This window comes from Phyllostomus discolor, chromosome 10 (genome assembly GCF_004126475.2).
Source record: "Phyllostomus discolor isolate MPI-MPIP mPhyDis1 chromosome 10, mPhyDis1.pri.v3, whole genome shotgun sequence".
NCBI classification, from domain to species: Eukaryota; Metazoa; Chordata; class Mammalia; order Chiroptera; family Phyllostomidae; genus Phyllostomus; species Phyllostomus discolor.
Window position 1 is genome coordinate 44,936,101 of NC_040912.2, and position 20,253 is coordinate 44,956,353.

The window sequence follows — 20,253 nt, forward strand, 5'->3', positions numbered from 1 at the left end:
GGAACAGAGAACTACAAAAATAAGCAGAAAATAATTAATAAAATGACAACAACATACTTATTCATTATAACTTTAAATGCTCCAATCAAAAGACACAGGATAAGGAAGGGATTTAAGGGGGATAAATGGTAATGGGAAAAATACAATAAAAAAGACACAGGATGGGTGAATGGATAAAAAATGCAAGACACAGGCATATGCTGCCTACAAGAGACTGACTGCAGATTGAAAGACATGCACAGACTGAAAGCAAAGAGTTGGAAAAATATTATTTCATGAAATGGAAATCAAAAGAAGGCTAGGGTAGCACTACTTATATGGGACCAAATAGACTAAAGCAAAGGCTTTAACGAAAGATAAAAAAGAGAATTTTATAATGATAAAAGGATAAATCCAATAAGAGGATATACTTGTAAACATTTACTCATCCAATGTAGGAGTACCTAAATATATAAAACAAACATTAACATACATAAAGAGAGGGATCAATATTATAATAATATGAGGGAACTTTAAAACCACATTTACATAAATGGATAGATTATCCAGAAAAAAATGAACAAGGAAACAGTGGTGTTAAATAACACATTATATCAAGTGGACTTAATAGGTATTCACAGAACATCACTCCCCAAACAGCAGAATACACATTCTTTTCCAGTGCACATAAAATATTTTCTGGGATAGACCATGTTAGGCCACAAAACAAGTCTCAGTAAATTAAAGAAAATTTAAATTTTGTCAGGCACCTTCTCTGATCACAATGTTATGAAACTAGAAATAAATTCCAGAACAGAAGTGGAAAAACATAAACATGTGGAGACTAAATAGCATGCCACTTAACAGAAGGAGTTAACAAAGAAATCAAGGAAAAAATAAAAAATATCATGAGACAAATGAAAATGAAAACACAATGATGCTAAACCTTTGGGGTACAGCAGAAACAGGGAATCACAGTATTATAGGCTTATCTCCAGAAACAAGAAAAATCTCAATCAATATAAACTTATATAACTAAAAGAACTATAAAAAGGACAATAAAGCCCAAAGTGAGGAAAGGGAAGAAAATAATAAAGATCAGAATGGAAATAAATGAGTCAGAGACTGAAAAACAATAAATCAATGAAACCAAGAGCTGGTTCTTTGAAAAGATAAACAAAATACATAAACAGTTAGCCAGACTCATCAAGAATAAAAAAGAGGGCACAAATAAATAAAATTGGAACTGAAAGAGAGAAGGTGACAACAAACACCACAAAATTATAAATGATTGTAGGAGAATAGTTTCAACAATTATACACCAACAAATTGGACAACCTAGAAGAAATGGATAAATTTCTAGAAACATAATCTTTCAAGACTGAATAAGAAAGAGACAGAAAAATATGAACAGACCTATTAATAGAATAAAACTGAATGAGTAATCAAAATATACTCATAAACAGAGTCCAAGACCAGACAGCTTCACTGGTGTATGCTAACATTCAAAGAAGATTTAGTACCTCTCCTCAAACTGTTCCAAAACAATTGAAGAGGAGGGAAAAGTTCTAAACTCATTTTACAAGGCCAGAATTACACTGATACCAAGCCAGACAAGGATGCCACAAGAGAAAAAAATTATTGGCTAATACCTCTGATGAATGTAAAGGCAAAGATCCTCAACAAAATATTAGCAAACAGCATTCAACTATACATTAAAAGGACCATACACCATGATAAGTAAGACCTATTCCTGGGATGAAAAGATAGTTCAACATCCACAAATCAGTCAATAAGAAATGACACATTAGTAAAATAAAGGGTAAAAAATTACATGATCAAACTCAACAGATGCAGGAAAAAAGCATTTGACAAAATCCAACATTGAGTTATGATTTTATAATGGTTTCAAGTACAGTTGTCTCCATTTTCACAGTTGTCTCTGGTTGTATTTTGCTTGCTTGTTTGTTTTGGTGATTAGGTTCCACTTATAGCTGACATCATATATTTCTCTTTCACCACTCTCAACAAAGTGGGTATAGAGAGAACATACATCAACATAATAAAGGCCATATGTGACAAACCCACAGCTAATCTCATACACAATGTTGAAAAGCTGAAAGCTTTTGCTCAAAGATCAAGATTGTGCCACAGATATCCACTTTCACCCCTTCATTCAAACACAGTATTGAAAGTCCTAGTCAGAGCAATTAGGCAAGTAGAAGAAATAAAAGGCATACAAATTGGAAAAGAAATAGTAAAACTGTTATTATTTGTAGATGAGAAGATATTACATATAGAAAACCCTAAAGATTCCACCAGAAAACTGTTGGAACTAATAAATGAATTCAGTCAAGTTACGGAATACAAAATGAATATGCAAAAATCTGTCACATTTCTATACACTAATAGCAAGCTACCAAAAAGACAAATTAAGAAACTAATGTTAATTATAACTGTATCAAAAAGATGAAAATATCTAGGAATAAATATGACCAATAAGGTGAACACCTGTACATAAAGACAACAGACCTTGATGACATAAATTGAAGAAGACAAAAATAAATGAAAAGATATTATATGCTCATGGATTGTAAGAGTCAGTATTGTTAAAATGTCCATACTACCCAAAGAAATATACAGGTTTGATGCAGTCATTGTTTAAATTCCAATGGCATTTTTCACAGAAGTAGAACAAACAATATGGAAATTTGTATGGAACCACAAGAGACGCTGAAAGCCAAAGCTATCTTGAGAAAGAAGAACAAAGCTGGAAGTATCAAGCTCCCTAGTTAAAAATATATTACAAAGCTATAGTAATCAAAACCACATAGTACTGGCATAAAAACAAACACAGAGATTAATGAAACATAATAAAGAGACCAAAAATAACCATGCACATATGGTCAATTAATTTATGACAAAGGAGACAAGAATAGTCAGTGGGGAAAAGGAGAGTCTCTCCAATAAATGGTGTTGGGAAACCTGGACAGCCACATGCAAAAGAATGACAATGGACCACTGTCTTATACCGTACACAATAATTACTTCAGAAATGGATTAAAGACTTGAATGTAAGACCTGAAACCAAAAAACTATTAGAAGAAAACATAGGTAGTAAGCTTCTTGACACAGGACTTGATGACCATTTTTTAAATTAGCCACCAAAAGTAAAAAGAAACAAAAGCAAAAATAAACAAGTGGGACCATATCAAAGTAAAAAAATTCTGCACAGTAAAGGAAACCATCAACAAAATGATAAGGCAACCTATTAAATGGAGAAAATCTTTTGCAAATCATGTGTCTGATAAGGGGCTAGTACACAAAATGTATAAAAAGCTCATACAATTCAATAGCAAAACAGGTAAAAGGGGGGCAGAAGATCTGAATAGATTTTCCAAAGAAAACACACAGATGGCCAACATATACATGAAGAGATGCTCAGTATAACTAATCATCAAGAAGATTCAAATCAAAATGAGGTATAACCTCACACCTGATAGACTTGTTATTAGTTTTTTAAAAAAGAAATAGCAAGTGTTGTTAAGGATATGAATAAAAGGGAACACTTGTGCACTGTTGGTGAGAATGTAAATTGGTACATCCACTATGGAAAACAGTTCCTTGAAAAATTAAAAATATAACTACCATATGGTCCAGCAATCTATTTCTGGGAATATATCCAAAGAAACAAAAACACTAACTTGAAAAGATATACGCAGCCCCATATTCATTGCCTCATTATTTACAATAGGCATGATATGGAAACAATTTAAGTGTCCATCAACTGATGAATGGATAAAAAGTATGTGATACATATACACAAGTATACATGCACATAATGAAATATTCCTCAGCCATAAAAAAGAAGGAAATCTTGCCATTTGAAACAACTACAGTGGACCTTGAGGGCATTATGCTAAGTGCAATAAGTCAGACAGAGAAAAACAAATAACCCTACATTTCATTTTTATGTAGAATCTAAAAAAAAAAATTAACCACAAAAACCAGGCTCATAAATACAGAATACAGGTTGGAGGTGGCCAGAGCTGGGGGGTAGGAAAAACGGGTGAAGGTGGGCAAAATGCACAAACTTCCAATTATAACATAAATAAGTCCTGGGGATGTTATGTAGAGGATGGTAATGGTAGGTGATAATACTGTACTGCTTATTTGAAAGTTATTAAGACAGTAGATGTTAAAAGTTCTCACTAAAAGAGAAAAATTTTTTGTCACTATGCATAGTGACAGACATTCACTAGACTTATTGTTGTGATCATTTCACAATGTATACAAATTTGATTCATTATGTTGTACATCAAAACTAATATAATTTTATATGCCAATTATATTGCCATTACATATTTTAAAACTAAAAAAATCTGTATCAATATGTATAAGAAATGAAGAGGATGGGAAGCTGGAAGTATTGCCAGAGTTGGTGACTCAGGAAATGACTCTAGGTATGAGGATCTGACCAGTTTGCCCTTTTTAGTTCAGGTCAGGGGTAGAGACTTAGAGATACTGGTTCTCAATTAAAATGCATTATTCACTACAAAGTATTAAAGGCAGCTCTTAAATTTGAAGTGCTGTTACCAGAGTGATGTAGTAAATGCACTTATCGTTCATGATTGCTCAGTGTGGAACATTAAGAATATAACACCTAAAAAAGCCAAGACTTGATGGAGGAAAAAGCCTGGAAAGGACTTCGGAAGGAAATGAAGGCATGCAGTGGGAACATGAGGAATCTTAAAACAAATGAAGAGATTAAATCTGAGACAGATAAAGGGCCTAAGTTATTGTCTAGTTTAATATCAGAGGCTAGTTGGGGATTTTATTGCTTGATTTTTATATTCAGTATTACGTCTTGGGATCTACTAACAATAAAGCTCTAGACCACATAGTAGTAGAAATTTGCCCAGACCATCCAAAAGCAAGTCAATTGAAGTTGCTCATATCTCCCAGGGATTAACTTGCAGTACATTATTGAAAGCTTAAGATTTTCTCCCTCTTTGTACAGAGTTTTTACTTTTTCAGGGAAGCATAGTTGATCAATGATGGAATGAACAATTAGGTACTTCCTTTTCTAACAATTTCTTACTTGATAGTTTAATAACTTGCTTTGGGACCTTCCTTATGTTTAATAGAGGATGTTCAGGAGATTAATATATACATTATTTTATAGTAGTAAAAAATATAATAATACTGAGATCTTCATACTTGAACAGGTATGTTTTAGGATAAATACTCAAGTTTTTCATTTAACTTTCCTGCTAGTTCTAAGATTCTCCAATTTTTCTGAAGCAAATAAAATTTACTGCAAGCTGAGTTTTCCTAAGTCCTAAACTTCAGTCAGTTCTGATCTAATGCCTGGCTATTTGGGAGAGACATTAACATTAAACAGTTCAGATTTTTTTATTTACTAAGTATTCCCTCCTCTGGAGCTTAGGCATTGGATCAATTAATGCCTCTTCTGAGAAATCTGAAAAAGTCTCCTGCTCTGGCAAGTAAAAGCAATTCAGTGATGAGTCTCTACTTGCTTAAATTTTGTAAGGTATTGAGGCTCCTTTCTGCAAGAAGTGAGATGTTGATGAGTGGAGGGGGGATCCATCAAAGAAAAACTGATAATAATTCACATAGTGGTGGGCAAACTGGAAAATTAGTTAATAAATTTGATTTCAAAAACTTCAGTATTGTACCCTATGAATTCTAGAAACACAAACATGCAATCCCAGGGTTATTCACAAGTCAAGGCTTCTTTGGAAGTGTTCTCATCCAGCCAATTTTTGAGTAGGTGGGAAAAAACTGACAAAAGTCAAGTGGGGCTTCATATCTCCAATACATCTGTTTACTCAGGCCCCAAAACAAAACTGCTGAACTTAAAAATCACTCTTTGTACCCTTGCCAAATATTTGCTACAGTATTTTAGCATATACTTGTAAAAATGAACAAAGGAAACTTCACTTAAAGTAGAGTCGAAAAGCCCTAAAGGGGACACTCTCACACACATGCCACTTGCTGCAGCCTAGATAATCAAGAGGAAGTAGGAAGATAAGAATTATTTTGACAAGGGAAGGTACTATTTACATAGAAGTTTCATCTCTTGCTTTTAAAAAGGGGAGGTACATGTTTTGTTTATTGATTTGTTTTCTTAGTTCATTAAACAGCCTATCTGTATTTTCTTGTATTTCACTGTTTTTTTTTTCAGAACTGCCATCTTGAATTCGCTGACCCTTACATAATATAAATCACAAGTACTTTACCAAATAAATTGAAACTTTAAAAAAGAACCAAACAAATTCTGGAGATGAAGAACTCAGTAAAAGATCAAGAATGAACTAGTGAGCACAGGGAAGAGAGTGGACCAGATGGAGGAAAGGATTAGTGATATCAAAGATAGAAATCTAGGAATGATGCAGAGAAAATAAGAGAGAGACTTGAGCATTAAAAAAGAAATGACTCTCTCCCTCTCTTTCTCCCTCCCTTCACCTCTCTCTGAAAATAAATAAACTCTTTTTAAAAAATAAAAGGAATCTACAAGAACTATCTGACTCCATCATAAACAGCAATATAAGAATAATAGGCATACCAAAAGAAGAAGAGAGAAAGAAGGGAACAGAGTCTATTCAAATAGTTGACAAGAACTCCCAAACCTATGGAAAGAGCTAGATCCTCGAATCCAAGAAGCAAACAAAACACCTAATTACCTCAATCCAAAAAGGCCTTCTCCAACACACATTGTATTAAAACAATTAAATATTAATGACAAAGAGAACTTTCAAGGAAGTAAGAAAAAAAAACATAGCTTATAAAGGAAAAACAATCAGGTTATCATCAGACTTCTCAGCAGAAACTCTACAAGCTAGAAGAGAGTGGAACCAAATATCCAAACTACTGAGGGAAATTACCAGCCAAGAATAATTTATCCAGTGAAGTTATCCTTTAGATATAAAAGAAAAATAAAGATTCACTCCAGGAGCACAAAGATGGTTCGGCAAACACAATTCCATCTATGTAACACACCATATTAACAAAACAAAGAATAAAAAATCATAGTCTAAGCCCTGGCTGTCGTAACTCAGTGGATTGAGTGCAGGCTGCGAACCAAAGTGTCACAGGTTCGATTCCCAGTCAGGGCACATGCCTGGGTTGCAGGCAACGGCCCCCAGAAACCACACATTGATGTTTCTCTCTCTTTCTCCCTCCCTTCCCTCTCTAAAAATAAATAAATAAAATCTTTTTAAAAATCATAGTCTTATCAACACATGCAGAAAAAGCATTTGATAACATACATTTATTTATGATTAAAATATCTAATAAATTGGGTATAGAAGTAAAGTACCTCAAACTAATTAAGCCCATGCATGACAAACTCTCAGCTAATATCACACTCAATGGTGAAAAGCTGAGAGCTTTTCCTCTAAAATCAGGAACAAGATAAAGATGCCCAATCTCACCACTCTTATTCAACATGGTTCTGGAAGTCCCACCCAGAGCAATCAGGCAAGGGAAAGAAATAAAAGGCATCCGAATTTGAAAGGAAGAAGTAAAAGTGTCACTTTTGCAGATGACACAATTCTGTACATAGAAAACCCTAAAGTCGTCACCAAAAAAGCTATTAGAAACAATAAACAAATACAGTAAAGCTGCAGGACACAAAATCAATGTACTAAAATTTACTGCATTCCTATATACTAACAATGAAATTTCAGAAAAGAAATGAAAAAGAAAATAACAATTCTTTTTGCAATTACAACAAAAAGAATAAAATACCTAGTAATAAACTTAACAAAGGATGTGAAGGACCTCTATGCTGAAAACTACAAAGCATTATTGACAGAGATTGAAAAAGACATTTAGAAAAATATTCCATATTCATGGATTAGAAGAATCAACATAGTTAAAATGGCCACATTATCCAAAGCAATACACAAATTTAATGCAATCCTTATGAAAACCCTAATGTAATTTTTAAATAAATAGAACAAAAAAAAATCAGGTTTTTATGGAACCATAGGGACCCTAAATAGCCAAAACAATCCTGAAAAAAAAAGAATGAAGTTAGTGATATCACTCTACCTGACTTCAAATTATACTATAGAGCAAGAATAATCAAAACAGCATGGTATTGGCAGAAAAACAGACACACAGACCACTGGATACGACTCAACCTTAAAAAAATGAAATCTTGGCATTTGTGACAACATGAATGGGCCTAGAGATTATTATGCTGGGTGAAATAAATCAGAAGGAGAAAGACAAAATCCATATGATTTCATTTATATGTGGGGCCTAAAAACAAAATAAACAAAGAAGAACAGAAACAGACTCATAAATACAGAGAACAGACTGGTGGTTGCCAGAGAGGAGGTGGGGATTGAGGGACTGGATAAATAAGATGAAGGGATTGAGGAGAATAAATTAGTAGTTACCAAATAGTCATGGGAATGTAAAGTACATCATAGGGAATATAGTTAATAATTTTACAATAACTATGTATGGTTCTCAGGTATGTACTAGGTTTATCAGGGTGATTGCTTTGTATGTTATATAAATGTCTCATCATTGGGTTGTACACTTGAAATTAATATTGTGTCACTGAAAAATAAAAAAAATTAAAAATAAAAAATACAATAAATAATATAAAATTATTTTTCTTCTATATTTTGGTAAAAATAAAAATTACAATTCTTGTGGCCATTCAGCCAAACAGCCCAAAAGATCAGCCAATATTTATCTTCAGTCTAACAATCAGAGTGTCAAACTTTTTACCAGGAGACACACCAATAGATAATCTGAACTTAGCTGGAGGCTGAGGATATTAAAAAGTTGAAACAATTCTGAGATTGACTTTTTATCTTTGATAAACTCAAAGCTGCTAGAATTAAAACTGATTTTATTAAACAACCTGACAAATAAAAAGTATTACAAAGATGAGATAGTTATTAGATTTACTTGATAAATCAAGATCTACTCAGGCTTGCCTGCTTAATTGTTTCTATGATAAAGACATTTATACTAAGAAGTAAACTTCTAGATAAATCTAAAGAAAATATTTTAAAAGGATAATGCATTATCAAAAAAATTAAAGTAAAACAATATTTTTAGGCAATCTTGCATCTCAGATACAAATACAAATATATGATATAGTTAAAATATATCATTATCTAATTAATACAAGGAACAAATAGGCAACATGCCTTTTATATATTACACAATTTGACTTAGGCATTTTCATTTTTTGACCATCTATGTATTCTTTACAGAAACTGCAGCTTCATATTGCCCATTTCCTCTCCATCCCAAACTTCCCAGTGAACTTTGTGCTTAGGCATTAGGAAAAGTCTTTATGTGGAAGCAGGTAAAAAAAAAATCTGGGGAACTTTATAGCTGTGAATGCCTATATGCAAATCAATAACTTAATCTTCCATACCTTAAGGAACTAAAAAAAGAAGAGAAAGCAAACCCCAAAGCAAGCAGGTAATAATGATTAGAGTGAAGCTTAACTAGAAAATAGAAAAACAATAGAATCAATGAAATAAAAGTTGTTTAAACATGTATGTTCATAGCAGCAATTATTCGCAACAGTCAAAAACTGGAAACATCTAAGTGGCCATGTATAGATGAGTAGATAAACTGTGGTAAATCTAGTAGAGTACTATTCACTCTTAATAAGACAGGAAAAAATAGATATTTTTTTTACTCTGCTAATTTGCTCTTTTTTTAGCATAAGAAAAATCTTCATTTTAAAAAATTCATTTAATTTTCAATTAGAATTGACATACTATATTACATTAGTTTCAGGTGTACAACATAGAGATTAGACATTTATTTACCTTTACCTTAAGAAGTGATCACCCTGATAAGTCTAGTCCCACCTAACACCATGCACACTTATTATAACATTATTGGTTGTATTCTCTATGCTGTGCATTACATCCTTGTGACCAATTTTTATAACTGACAGTTTGTGCATCTTAATCCCTTTTACCTTTTTCATCTATCCTCCCAATCCCCATCCATCCTATGACAAGCAATTTGTTCTCTGTATCTATGAGATTTTTGGTTTGTTGGCTTATTTTGGTTTTTAGAATTCACATATAGGTAAAATCATATGGTATTTGTCTTTCTCTGTCTGACCTCACTTAGCATAATACCCACTAAGTTCATCCATGTTGTCATAAATGACAATGCTTCATTATTTTTTATGGCTGCATAATATTCTATTTATATGTGTACCACTTTTTTGTCCATTCATCTATTAATGGATGCTTAGGTCACTTCCATATCTTGGCTATTGTAAATAACACTGCAATGACCACAGGAATGCATGTAACTTTTCAAATTAGTGTTCTGGATTTCTTTAGGCAAATACCCAGAAGTAAAACTTTTGGATCATATGGTAATTCTATTTTTAATTTTTTGATGATTCTCCATACTGTTTTCCATAGTGGCTGCACCAGTTTACAGTCCTGCCAACAGTATACAAGCATTCTTGTTTTCTCTACATTTTCACAACAATTGTTTGTTGGTTTATTTTTATTAGTCATTCTGACAGGTGAAAGGTAATATCTCATTGCAGTTTTAACTTATATTTATTTGATGATTAGTAATGTTGAGCATCTTTTCATATGTCTATTGGCCATCTGTATATCCTCTTTGGAGAAATGTCTATTCAGGTTCTCTGCCCAATTTTTAAGTCAGCTTGTTTGGTTTTGTGAATGTGTGTTATGTCATATAAGCTCCTTTCGTATTTTGTATATTAACCCCTTATCAGATGTACCATTGGCGAACATCTTCCCCCATTCAGTAGGTTGTATTTTAATTTTGTTGATTTTCTTCACTGTGAAAAACTTTTTAGTTTGATGTAGTCTCATTTGTTTATTTTTTCCTTTCTTTCCCATGCACAAGGAGACATCCAAAAAAATACTGGTAAAAGTGATGTCAAAGAGTTTAATTCCTATGCCTTCTTCTAGGAGTGTTATGGTATTGAGTCTTATATTTAAGTTTTTAATCCATTTTGAGTTTATTTTTATGTGGTTTACAAAAATGGCCTAGTTTCTATTTTGTGTGTGTGTGTACATGTATCTGTTCAGTTTTCCCAGCACCATTAATTGATGAAACTGTCTTTACTTCATTGTGTATACTTGCTTCATTTGCTGTAGGCTAATGGATTTACTTCTGGGCTCCATTTTGTACTATGAATCTCCATGTCTGTTTTTACGCCAGTACTGTGCTGCTTGTAGTGCAGTTTGATGGCAGGTAGCATAACACCTCCAATCTGTTCTTCTTTCTCATGATTGCTTTGGCTATTTGGGTTCTTTTGTGGCTTCATATAAACTTTACGATTACTTGTTCTAGTTCTATGAAAATTGCCATTGGTAGTTTGGCAGGGATTGTAATGAATATGTAGACTGATTTGGGTAGTATGAACATTTTAACAATGTTAATTATTTCTATCTATGAGCATGATAAATAATTCCATTTATCTATATCTTCTTCCATGTCTTATAGTTTTCTAAGCACAGACTTTTACCTCCTTGTTTAGAGATTTATTGCTAGGTATTTCATTTTTATGCAATTATAAATGAAATAGCTTTCTTTATTCCTCTTTTTGATCATTATTATTGGTATATAAAATGCAACTGATTTCTGAATATTGATTTTGTATCCCTCTACTTTGCTGAGTATATTTATTAGTTTTTTTAAAAGATTTTATGTATTTATTTTTACGAAGAGGGGAAGGGAGGGAGAAAGACAGGGAGAGAAACATCAATGTGTGGTTGCCCCTCGCACACCTTTTACTGGGGACCTGGCCTACAACCCAGGCATGTGCCCTGACTAGGAATCGAACCAGTGACCCTTTGCTTCGCAGTCTGGCACTCAGTCCACTGAGTCACACAAGCTAGGGCTGTATTTATTAGTTTTAACAGGAGTTTATTTCATTTTGTTTTGTTTAGATTCTTTAGGATTCTCTCTATATAGTATTGTGAATAATTATTATCTACAAATAATGAGTGGAGTTAAAGTTCTTCCTTTCCAATTGGGATATCTTCTGTTTTTTTCTTGTGTGATTTGTATGGTTAGAACTTCCAACACTATGTTGAATAAAAATGGTGAAAGGTGATAACTTTGTCTTGTTCCTGATCTTAAGGGAAAAGATTTCAGCTTTTCATATTCAATACAACACCTGCCAAAATAACAATGGCAACTTTCACAGAACTAGAACTACTAATCCTAAAATTTATATGGAGCCACAAAAACAATCATAGTCAAAGCAATCATGAAAAAAGAATTTGGAAGTATTATGCTACCTGACATCAAACTGTACAACAAGACAATAGTAATCAAAAAAGTATATGTTAGCTATGGGTTTGTCGTATGTAGCCTTTATTATGGTGAGATGTCTCCCTTTTCACCCCTTTTGCAGTAAGTTTTTATCATATACTGATGTTGGACTTTTTTTCAGCTATTGTTATGATCATGTAATTTTTATCCTTGAGTTTGTGTATGTGGTATATCATGTTAATTGATTTGTGAATTTTTAACCAACCTTGCATCCCAGGAATAATTCCCATTTGACCATGGTGTGTGATCTTTTTAATGTAATTCAGTTTGCTAATATTTTATTGAGGTTTTATGCATCTATATTAATCAAGGATATTAGCCATAATTTTTTTGTAGTGTCTTTGGCTTTGGTATCAGGGTAATGCTGGCCTCATAAAATGATTTTGGGAGAATTCCTTCATCTTTAATTTTTGGGAAGAGTTTGAGAAGGAGAGATATTAATTTTTCATTGAGTGTTAAATCATCTGGTCCAGGACTTTGTTGGGAAATTTTTGATTACTAATTTGATTCTGTTAGTAGTTATCAGCCTGTTCAGATTTCATGTTTCTTCTTAATTCAATCCTGAAATGTTGAATATTTTTAGGATTTTATATATTTCTAAAAGCAAAGAAATTCTGACAAGTGCTACAACTGCGGTGAACCTTGGAGACATTATCCTAATTGAAATAAACCAGTCAAAAAAGGCAAATTTATATGATTCCACTTATATGAAGTGCCCAGAATAGTCAACTTCAAAGAGACAGAAAGTAAAACAGAGTTGCCAAGGGCTGCAGAAATGGGATATACAAAATTAGTGCCTAGTTTCAATATTACAAGATGAAAAAGTTCTGGAGATGAATGGTGATGACAGTTGCACAACAATGCAAATGTACTTAATACCACAGAATTATACACTTAAAATGGTTAAATCATAATTTTTATGTTACGTATATTGTACTACAATAAAAAAAGATTGTTGTCTGAAATGATTAACAAAATAACCAGCTTTAGCTACACTGTTCAAAAAAATAAGAGGGGAGACTCAATTTCTAAAATAAAAAATGAAAGTGCATACCATACTATTTGCTTCACAGAAATAAAAAAAGATTATAAAAGAATACTATGAAAAATTCTAACCTAACAATTGATTATTGAAATTAGATTACTGACATGGAATTAACAAATTCTTAAGAACACATAAAGGAACAAATTTATTCAAGAAAAAACAAAAAAATCCCTGGCTGGTGTAGCTCAGTGGATTGAACACAGGCTACAAGCCAGGCATCGCAGGTTCGATTCCCAGTCAGGGTACACGCCTAGGTTGCAGGCCATGGCCACCAGCAACCACACATTGATGTTTCTCTCTCTCTCTCTCTTTCTCTCTCCCTTTCCTCTCTAAAAATTAATTAATTAATTAATTAATTAATTAACTAATTAATTAATTAAAAAAGAAAAAACAAAAAATCTAAATAGGTATATAACAAGATATTAAATCAGCAATCAAAAACCTTCAACATAGAAAAACCTAGAACTATTTGGTTTCACTGGCAAATTCTGTCAAACATTTAAAGAATAATTAACATTGAGTCTTTCCAAACACTTCCTAATTCATTCTATAAAGCCAGTATTACCCTGATAACAATGCTAAACACATCACCAAAAAAGGGAAAACTACAAACTGATATTCCTTTTAAATATAGATGCAAAATTCTCAGCAAAATATTAAGAAACAGAATATAGCAGCATATTAAAAGGATTATGTGCTATGAACAAATGAGATTGATCCCAGGAAAGCAAGGGCAGGTCAACATATTTAATAGAATAAAGAAAAAACTTTGTTGGTGGATGTACAGAAAGCATTTGACAGAATGTAACACCCTTTTATAATGAAAAAAAAAAACACTTAACAAACTAGGAACTTGAAGAAACATCATCAAACCAATAAAAGGGCATCTATGAAAAACCTGTAACTAACATCTTACTTAATTGTGAAAAGCTAGAAACTTTCCCTCTGAGAACAGGAACAAGACAAGGATGTCTGGTCTCACCGCTTACTCAAGATTGTATTGGAAGTGCCAGCCTGAGCAATTAAACAAGAAAAAGAAAGGCAAAATAGATATGGAGTTTTGTGTGTGTATGTGGGGGTGATAAAAATGTTTTGGAATTAGATAGTGATGATGGTTGTACAACATTGTGAATATACTAAAAACTGCCAAGTTGTATTCTTTAAAAAGTTAAAATTTTATGTTACGTCAATTTTATCTCAATAAATAAGTTAAATAAAAATTTCCAGAGATACAAGCCTTGCCATTCCTCAGAAACTCATTACACTGTTCAACCATAATTGTGATCATAAAAATCTTAGGTCAAACTGAAACCTTGAATATTGTATCTTGTTTCTGCTTCTTTCTTCTGAAAACATAGATTTTATTTAATAGCATATTTTATGTATATTTTCTATGTATACATACAGATGTGCATGTATATAGAGAGAGGGAGAGACAGTGTTTTGCTGGCTAACACATTAAGGTTTACAGTTACTTTGTTAACTTTTATTATTAAAAAAGTAATAATTTTTCAAGATGGTAGACTAAGCCTATGTTTCAGCATTCTTCTCCTGCCCAAACTCCAAAAAATGTATTTTTTCCAAAATCTATAATATCTCTGGAGAAAAAAGCAGGAATGATCATGATGGATCAGAAATTAATCGTTTCTAAAAGTCTAAGGCAGACATAACCAGAGTAAATGAGGAATATGCAGAACATGGCTGCTGTAAAAGTAGAAACAGTAGTATTGTATATCCCTATAGATATAGTGTATACCAGAAATTAAGAGGTCTAATAATATTAATACTATTCTCACTAAAAATAAAAGAGTCAAGAACAAGACAAGATGGCTACATATCCCTGGTACTGGAAAAAAAGATACAAGAATAGGAATGAATAAAAATAAAACTGTTAATAGTACTAGATGATGTAATAGTTTACCTAGGAAACTTATATTTTACTTCTTATTTCAATTACTTATATTTTTATAATAAAATATAAATATTTTTATTTTATTATTTTTTTATTTTTTAATGATTTTATTTATTTTTAGAGAGAGGGGAAAGGAAGGAGAAAGGGAGGGAAACATCAATGTGTGGCTGCCTTTCACATGCCCCCCCCACTGGGGACCTGGCCTGCAACCCAAGCATGTGCTGTGACCAGACATTGAACCAGTGACTCTTTGGTTCTCAGGCTAGCACTCAATCCACTGAGCCACACCAGCCAGGGCACAAAATATTTTTAATAAGTAAAAATATTTTACTTATTTACTTGTATAAGTAAATAAAATATTTTTATTTCAATTACTTATTGAATAGGGCCTTCAATAAGTAATTAGGTCATGAGGGTGGACCTCTCATGAATAGGATTAATGCCCTCATATAAGAAAACCCAGAAAGTTCTCTCACTCTCCCTCTGCCATGTGAGGATATAATAATAAGATGGCATTCTGCTAATGGGAAAGGACCTTGACTAGAACTCGACCATGTTGGCATCCTGATCTTGAACCTCCATCCTCCAGAACTGTGAAAAATAAGTTTCTGTTGTTCATAAGTCACCAAATCTATGAAACTTTACTATAGCAGCCTGAGCTAGACAATTAAAAACAAATATCACAATGAAAGTACAAAACAGCTTGGAAAAAAGTGGAGATAATTTCAGTGCCCCTCAACAGGAAGAAAGTTAAATAACTATGGTACATCCATAATATGGAAAATGATTTTAAGTATTTAAAAATGATTTAATAGGTATATAAGTATTGACATGGAAAGATTTCTAAGATATAAAAGAAAATATATGACAATACAGTCCCTTTCAAGTTAAAATTTTTAATTTGTATTTTTAATCACATGTATGTCAATATATTTTAGAAAAAGAGAAAGCATAATATTGAATACCTTATTTTGAGGGAAATTTTTTCTTTGATTATCTATTGTTAGAATTTTTAAAATGAGAATATGTTCTTCTACCATATTTTTAGGAGATGAATTGATGGTATATAGATAGGCAAATGCTAGACAAAAGGGCATGGTCAATTCAAATGGACAAAGAATTAACTCCCAAGGTATTCAATCCAGTAAGAGTTGACTATATTATAAGCTTTATAGATTCTTGTAATTAGCATTCTGTGGCCCAAGACTGTAACTAAAGTCTCCATTTCATTTTTACTTTTTTAATATTTGTTTAATTAAAATACAGAAAAGCAAAACAGTTGTAATTAACATACTTACTGACAGATCTCATAGTTTTCAATCGTAGAAAACAACCACGAAAATTCAAGCGCAGCACATTTAGACGCCACCTTTGCAGAGTAGACACTATATGTTTATCTGTGATCATATTTTTTACTGTCGAAAAATCTATCTAAAAAGGATAAACAAAAGACATTAAAAATAAAAAGATCTTTTGAATATAAATTTTTAAAATATTTTTAAATCATCAAGGACTAAAATTTCTTGATCACATTATTCATTTGGAGAGCTTTTGTTGTTGTTTTTCATGGTCCTTCCCAATCTTAATTACAAGCAGATTTTTTTTCATGGTCATTCTTAGGTTTAATTACAAACAGATTCAAAATGTCCAGTACAAGTCGATAGCCATGAGAATGGGACCTCACATTCACCCCAAGCTGAGTCAATTGTCTTGGAGTGGCCTGGATGTCCCCCATCGTCCCAGGTGAGCCCCAAGGATGCCCCCCACTTCAGTGTCAGTGCATTCTGGGTTAATATTTCTGCCTCATGTTTTATGAATACAGACTATATGTTGACTCCTTGGCTGTGGGAAAGACAATTTACAATGTGTGGTTTATAAAGACCTTTCCGTAAGTTATAATTTGTAGGTCATTCTAGAGTCAAGGAAAGATGACCTGAGTGGACTTGGCTGATTGTATGTAAATCTGAAGAGCACAGAGGTTTATGTGAGTTCTGAATGGTCAGGGCTGGTTGATAAACAACAATATTGACATCATAGTATTAATAGTATTTTTCAGCTGAAAGGGTAAGTTTATGAACATCCAATTTTTTCCTTCTGAAGAAAGCAATTCTTACTGCTAAAGTGTTTGTTATAATTGTGCCACATTTGAGCACTCACAAATAAAGGCAAAAGTAATTAAAGATGAAGGGCAACTTAGAATTGTGGAAAGAGAAATGTGCTGAACATAATGAAACTTAACTTCTTATCCTGGCTTTGTTCTTCACTGCCATGGACTCCATATATCCTCCATCTTTACCCAATGAAGTCTCTAAGCAGAGTGGCTTTCTAATTCTGGCTTTTTCTGCCAGAATTCTGCAGGATTTGTCCTAATCTTAATATAGTACACATTCTTTCTCTTCCAGACCATTTAGGTTCATTTTTTCCTTCTTTATGGGTTGTCCAAAGGGAAATAAAGCAACATCCCCAATCTGTCACAAAGTAAGAAATTTCCTACTTTAAATCTTACTTTACTTTGATTCTCAAAGTGTGGTCCTGGGACCAGCAGTATCAGCATCATCCAGGGACCTGTTGGAAATGCAAATTGTCAAGCCCCACCCCAGACCTTCTGAGACAGAAACTCAGTGGGTGGCAACCAGCAATTTGTTTTAACAATCCCTTCAGATGATTCTGATACATGCTAAAGTTTGAGAGTAACTGTCTTAAACTAAAAATAAATGTAAAACAGGAATACTTAATGTGTTAGCTATTATGGGTTAGCTAGGACAGAAGCACATTTTCTTCTTGCCATTGTTGACAAGTTAAGAGTACAACAGTACAGCCGAGCAAGGGAATGGTGTTCTGATGGGATATAAAAATGCTGAGATGACTTATCAAACTAGAGACCCCATCATCTTGTCAACTCCTCTTAGTCTCTCTGTGTAAATTTTAAAGTTTCTGCAGAAGGGCTCTGGCCATTTACTCATAAATGAGTCTGAGCACATGATATCTTTAGTCTTCCAGTTATTAGCAATTAAAGTGCAGTGGAAAAAGTCAGTTATTAACTGGACTTTAGGCAACAGAGAAAATGTTGCCACTGCAACATTGGTTGTTGGCATAAATGATCATAGTTGTTGAGATTAAAGTATCATCCATAAAACAGAATAGAGAAGTCATTAGGGATTTTCTGTTGTTGGCCAAGACCTCTTCCCAGTGTCTCTTTGGAATGAGAAACACAGACATGTTCTAGAAAAATACAAAAAATAGTACAATGACAAGAAAAGTACTGAGGTACCAGCCTAGATGCTCATTTTAGAAAATGCCTGAGTGTATGCATATCTGTGTGCATGCAAATGTATTAGTAGCAAATGAGCTTTGTTTACATGTTGTATATTTTAGCCAAATTTCATGCTGTTGTTTTATCCTTTTCTCCATATTTTAGGCTGGTTTGTTATGGTTTTTGAACTAATAATTGTAGCTAATATTTGTTTCATGCTGCTTACACACAGGCTCTACACTCAGAACTTTACTTGCATTGTCTCAATTTCTCTCTGTAGCATACTGAGTTAGGCACTGGTAAATCTAACAGATAAAAAAGAACTTTGTTTCATTCTAAAAATAATATTCAATTTATTTCTACCATTTAAATTAAAGAATACTAATAATGTATCTCTTAAAATAACATTACATTTTTATCTCATCCTTCAGGCTTGTGCCTGCATAAAAGAAAAAAACAAGTTTATCTACTCTTGATGGCCACATAACCGGGAGCAGGAAAGAAGGTAGTCATTACTACATTTGGCTTAAAGTATTTCATTCTCCTTTAAGAACTAAAAATAAGTTATGCATTGCATAAAGACGTTTCAGTCAACGATGAACCTCATATAATGAAGATGATCACATAAGCCTATAATGGAGCTGAAAAATTCTTGTCACCTAGTTAAGTTGTAGCCATTGTAACATTGTAGCACATTACTCACTTGTTGCCAGTTTTAAGTATAGCACATACAATTATGCACAGTGCATAATATTTGATAATAAATTACTATGTTACTAGTTTAGGTATTTACTATACTACTTATCATTATTTTAGCATGTACTCTTTCTATTTATAAAAAAAAACTTAGCTGTAAAACAGTACACTATGCTATGCCAGCAGCAGCCTCATACATCTCTTGTTTACATCTTAACTGCATCATTTTCTGTTGTGCTTGACTTACTCTCATGTTGTTTTTCACACTAACACATTGTACAGGCTTGTAGCTATGGAGCAACAGACCATAGTGTATAGCCTCAGTGTGTAGTAGGCCACACCATCTAGGTTTGTGTAAGTGCACTCTATGACATTCACACAATGACAAAGTCACCTAATGGTGCTCTTCTCCAAGCATATCCCCATTGCAAAGTGGCACATGACAGTAAAGATGTAGCTCCAGGTGGTGACTACTTACACGGTTCCACAATGAGCCTATTTGTGTCATTGACATCCAGGAGTGACAGACTTGACCACATATTACCACATCTCTTAAACTGAGGTAGAAGAAAATCTAAACACAAAGAAAAAAAAATATTTTTGTGGTGAGAAATACAAGCAGATTTATTTTCTGAATGAAAGTAGAATCCTTCTAGAAAATTAGTGATTTCTAAATAGTAGCTGGTATACAGAAGGCATTCAATAATAGTTTGCTGAACTGAACCAGATTTTTTTCTAAAATTATAGGATCCCTGGAAAAGATCAATAAACCCACCTTGGCTTCTATATTTGGAAAAAATGATAAACTACAAAATCTGGAAACCTTCTTGATACAAAATGTCATTAAGTATTAAATATTTAAACACATTTCTTTAAATTTTTTAATTCAGCTTTATTGAGATACAGTTGGCATACAAAATTTTAAGATATTTAAAGTGTACATCATGATTTGATATACATATACATTGCAAAAGTATCGCCCCCCAATTAACTCATTTATCACTTCACATATTTATCTTT

General features: G+C 32.8%; 1 protein-coding gene across 1 annotated transcript in view; it reads right to left on the minus strand.

The window, feature by feature from the left end:
* The window catches only part of FBXL13 (F-box and leucine rich repeat protein 13), a 268,523-nt gene that overhangs the window by 166,336 nt on the left and 81,934 nt on the right, over positions 1 to 20,253 (minus strand). Inside the window, exons 8-9 of the mRNA XM_028526008.2 lie at positions 19,712 to 19,807; positions 16,583 to 16,715 (exon numbers count right to left, since the gene is read on the minus strand). Of these exons, the coding sequence (XP_028381809.2) occupies positions 16,583 to 16,715; positions 19,712 to 19,807 (229 nt within the window). The remainder of the gene's footprint in view (positions 1 to 16,582; positions 16,716 to 19,711; positions 19,808 to 20,253) is intronic.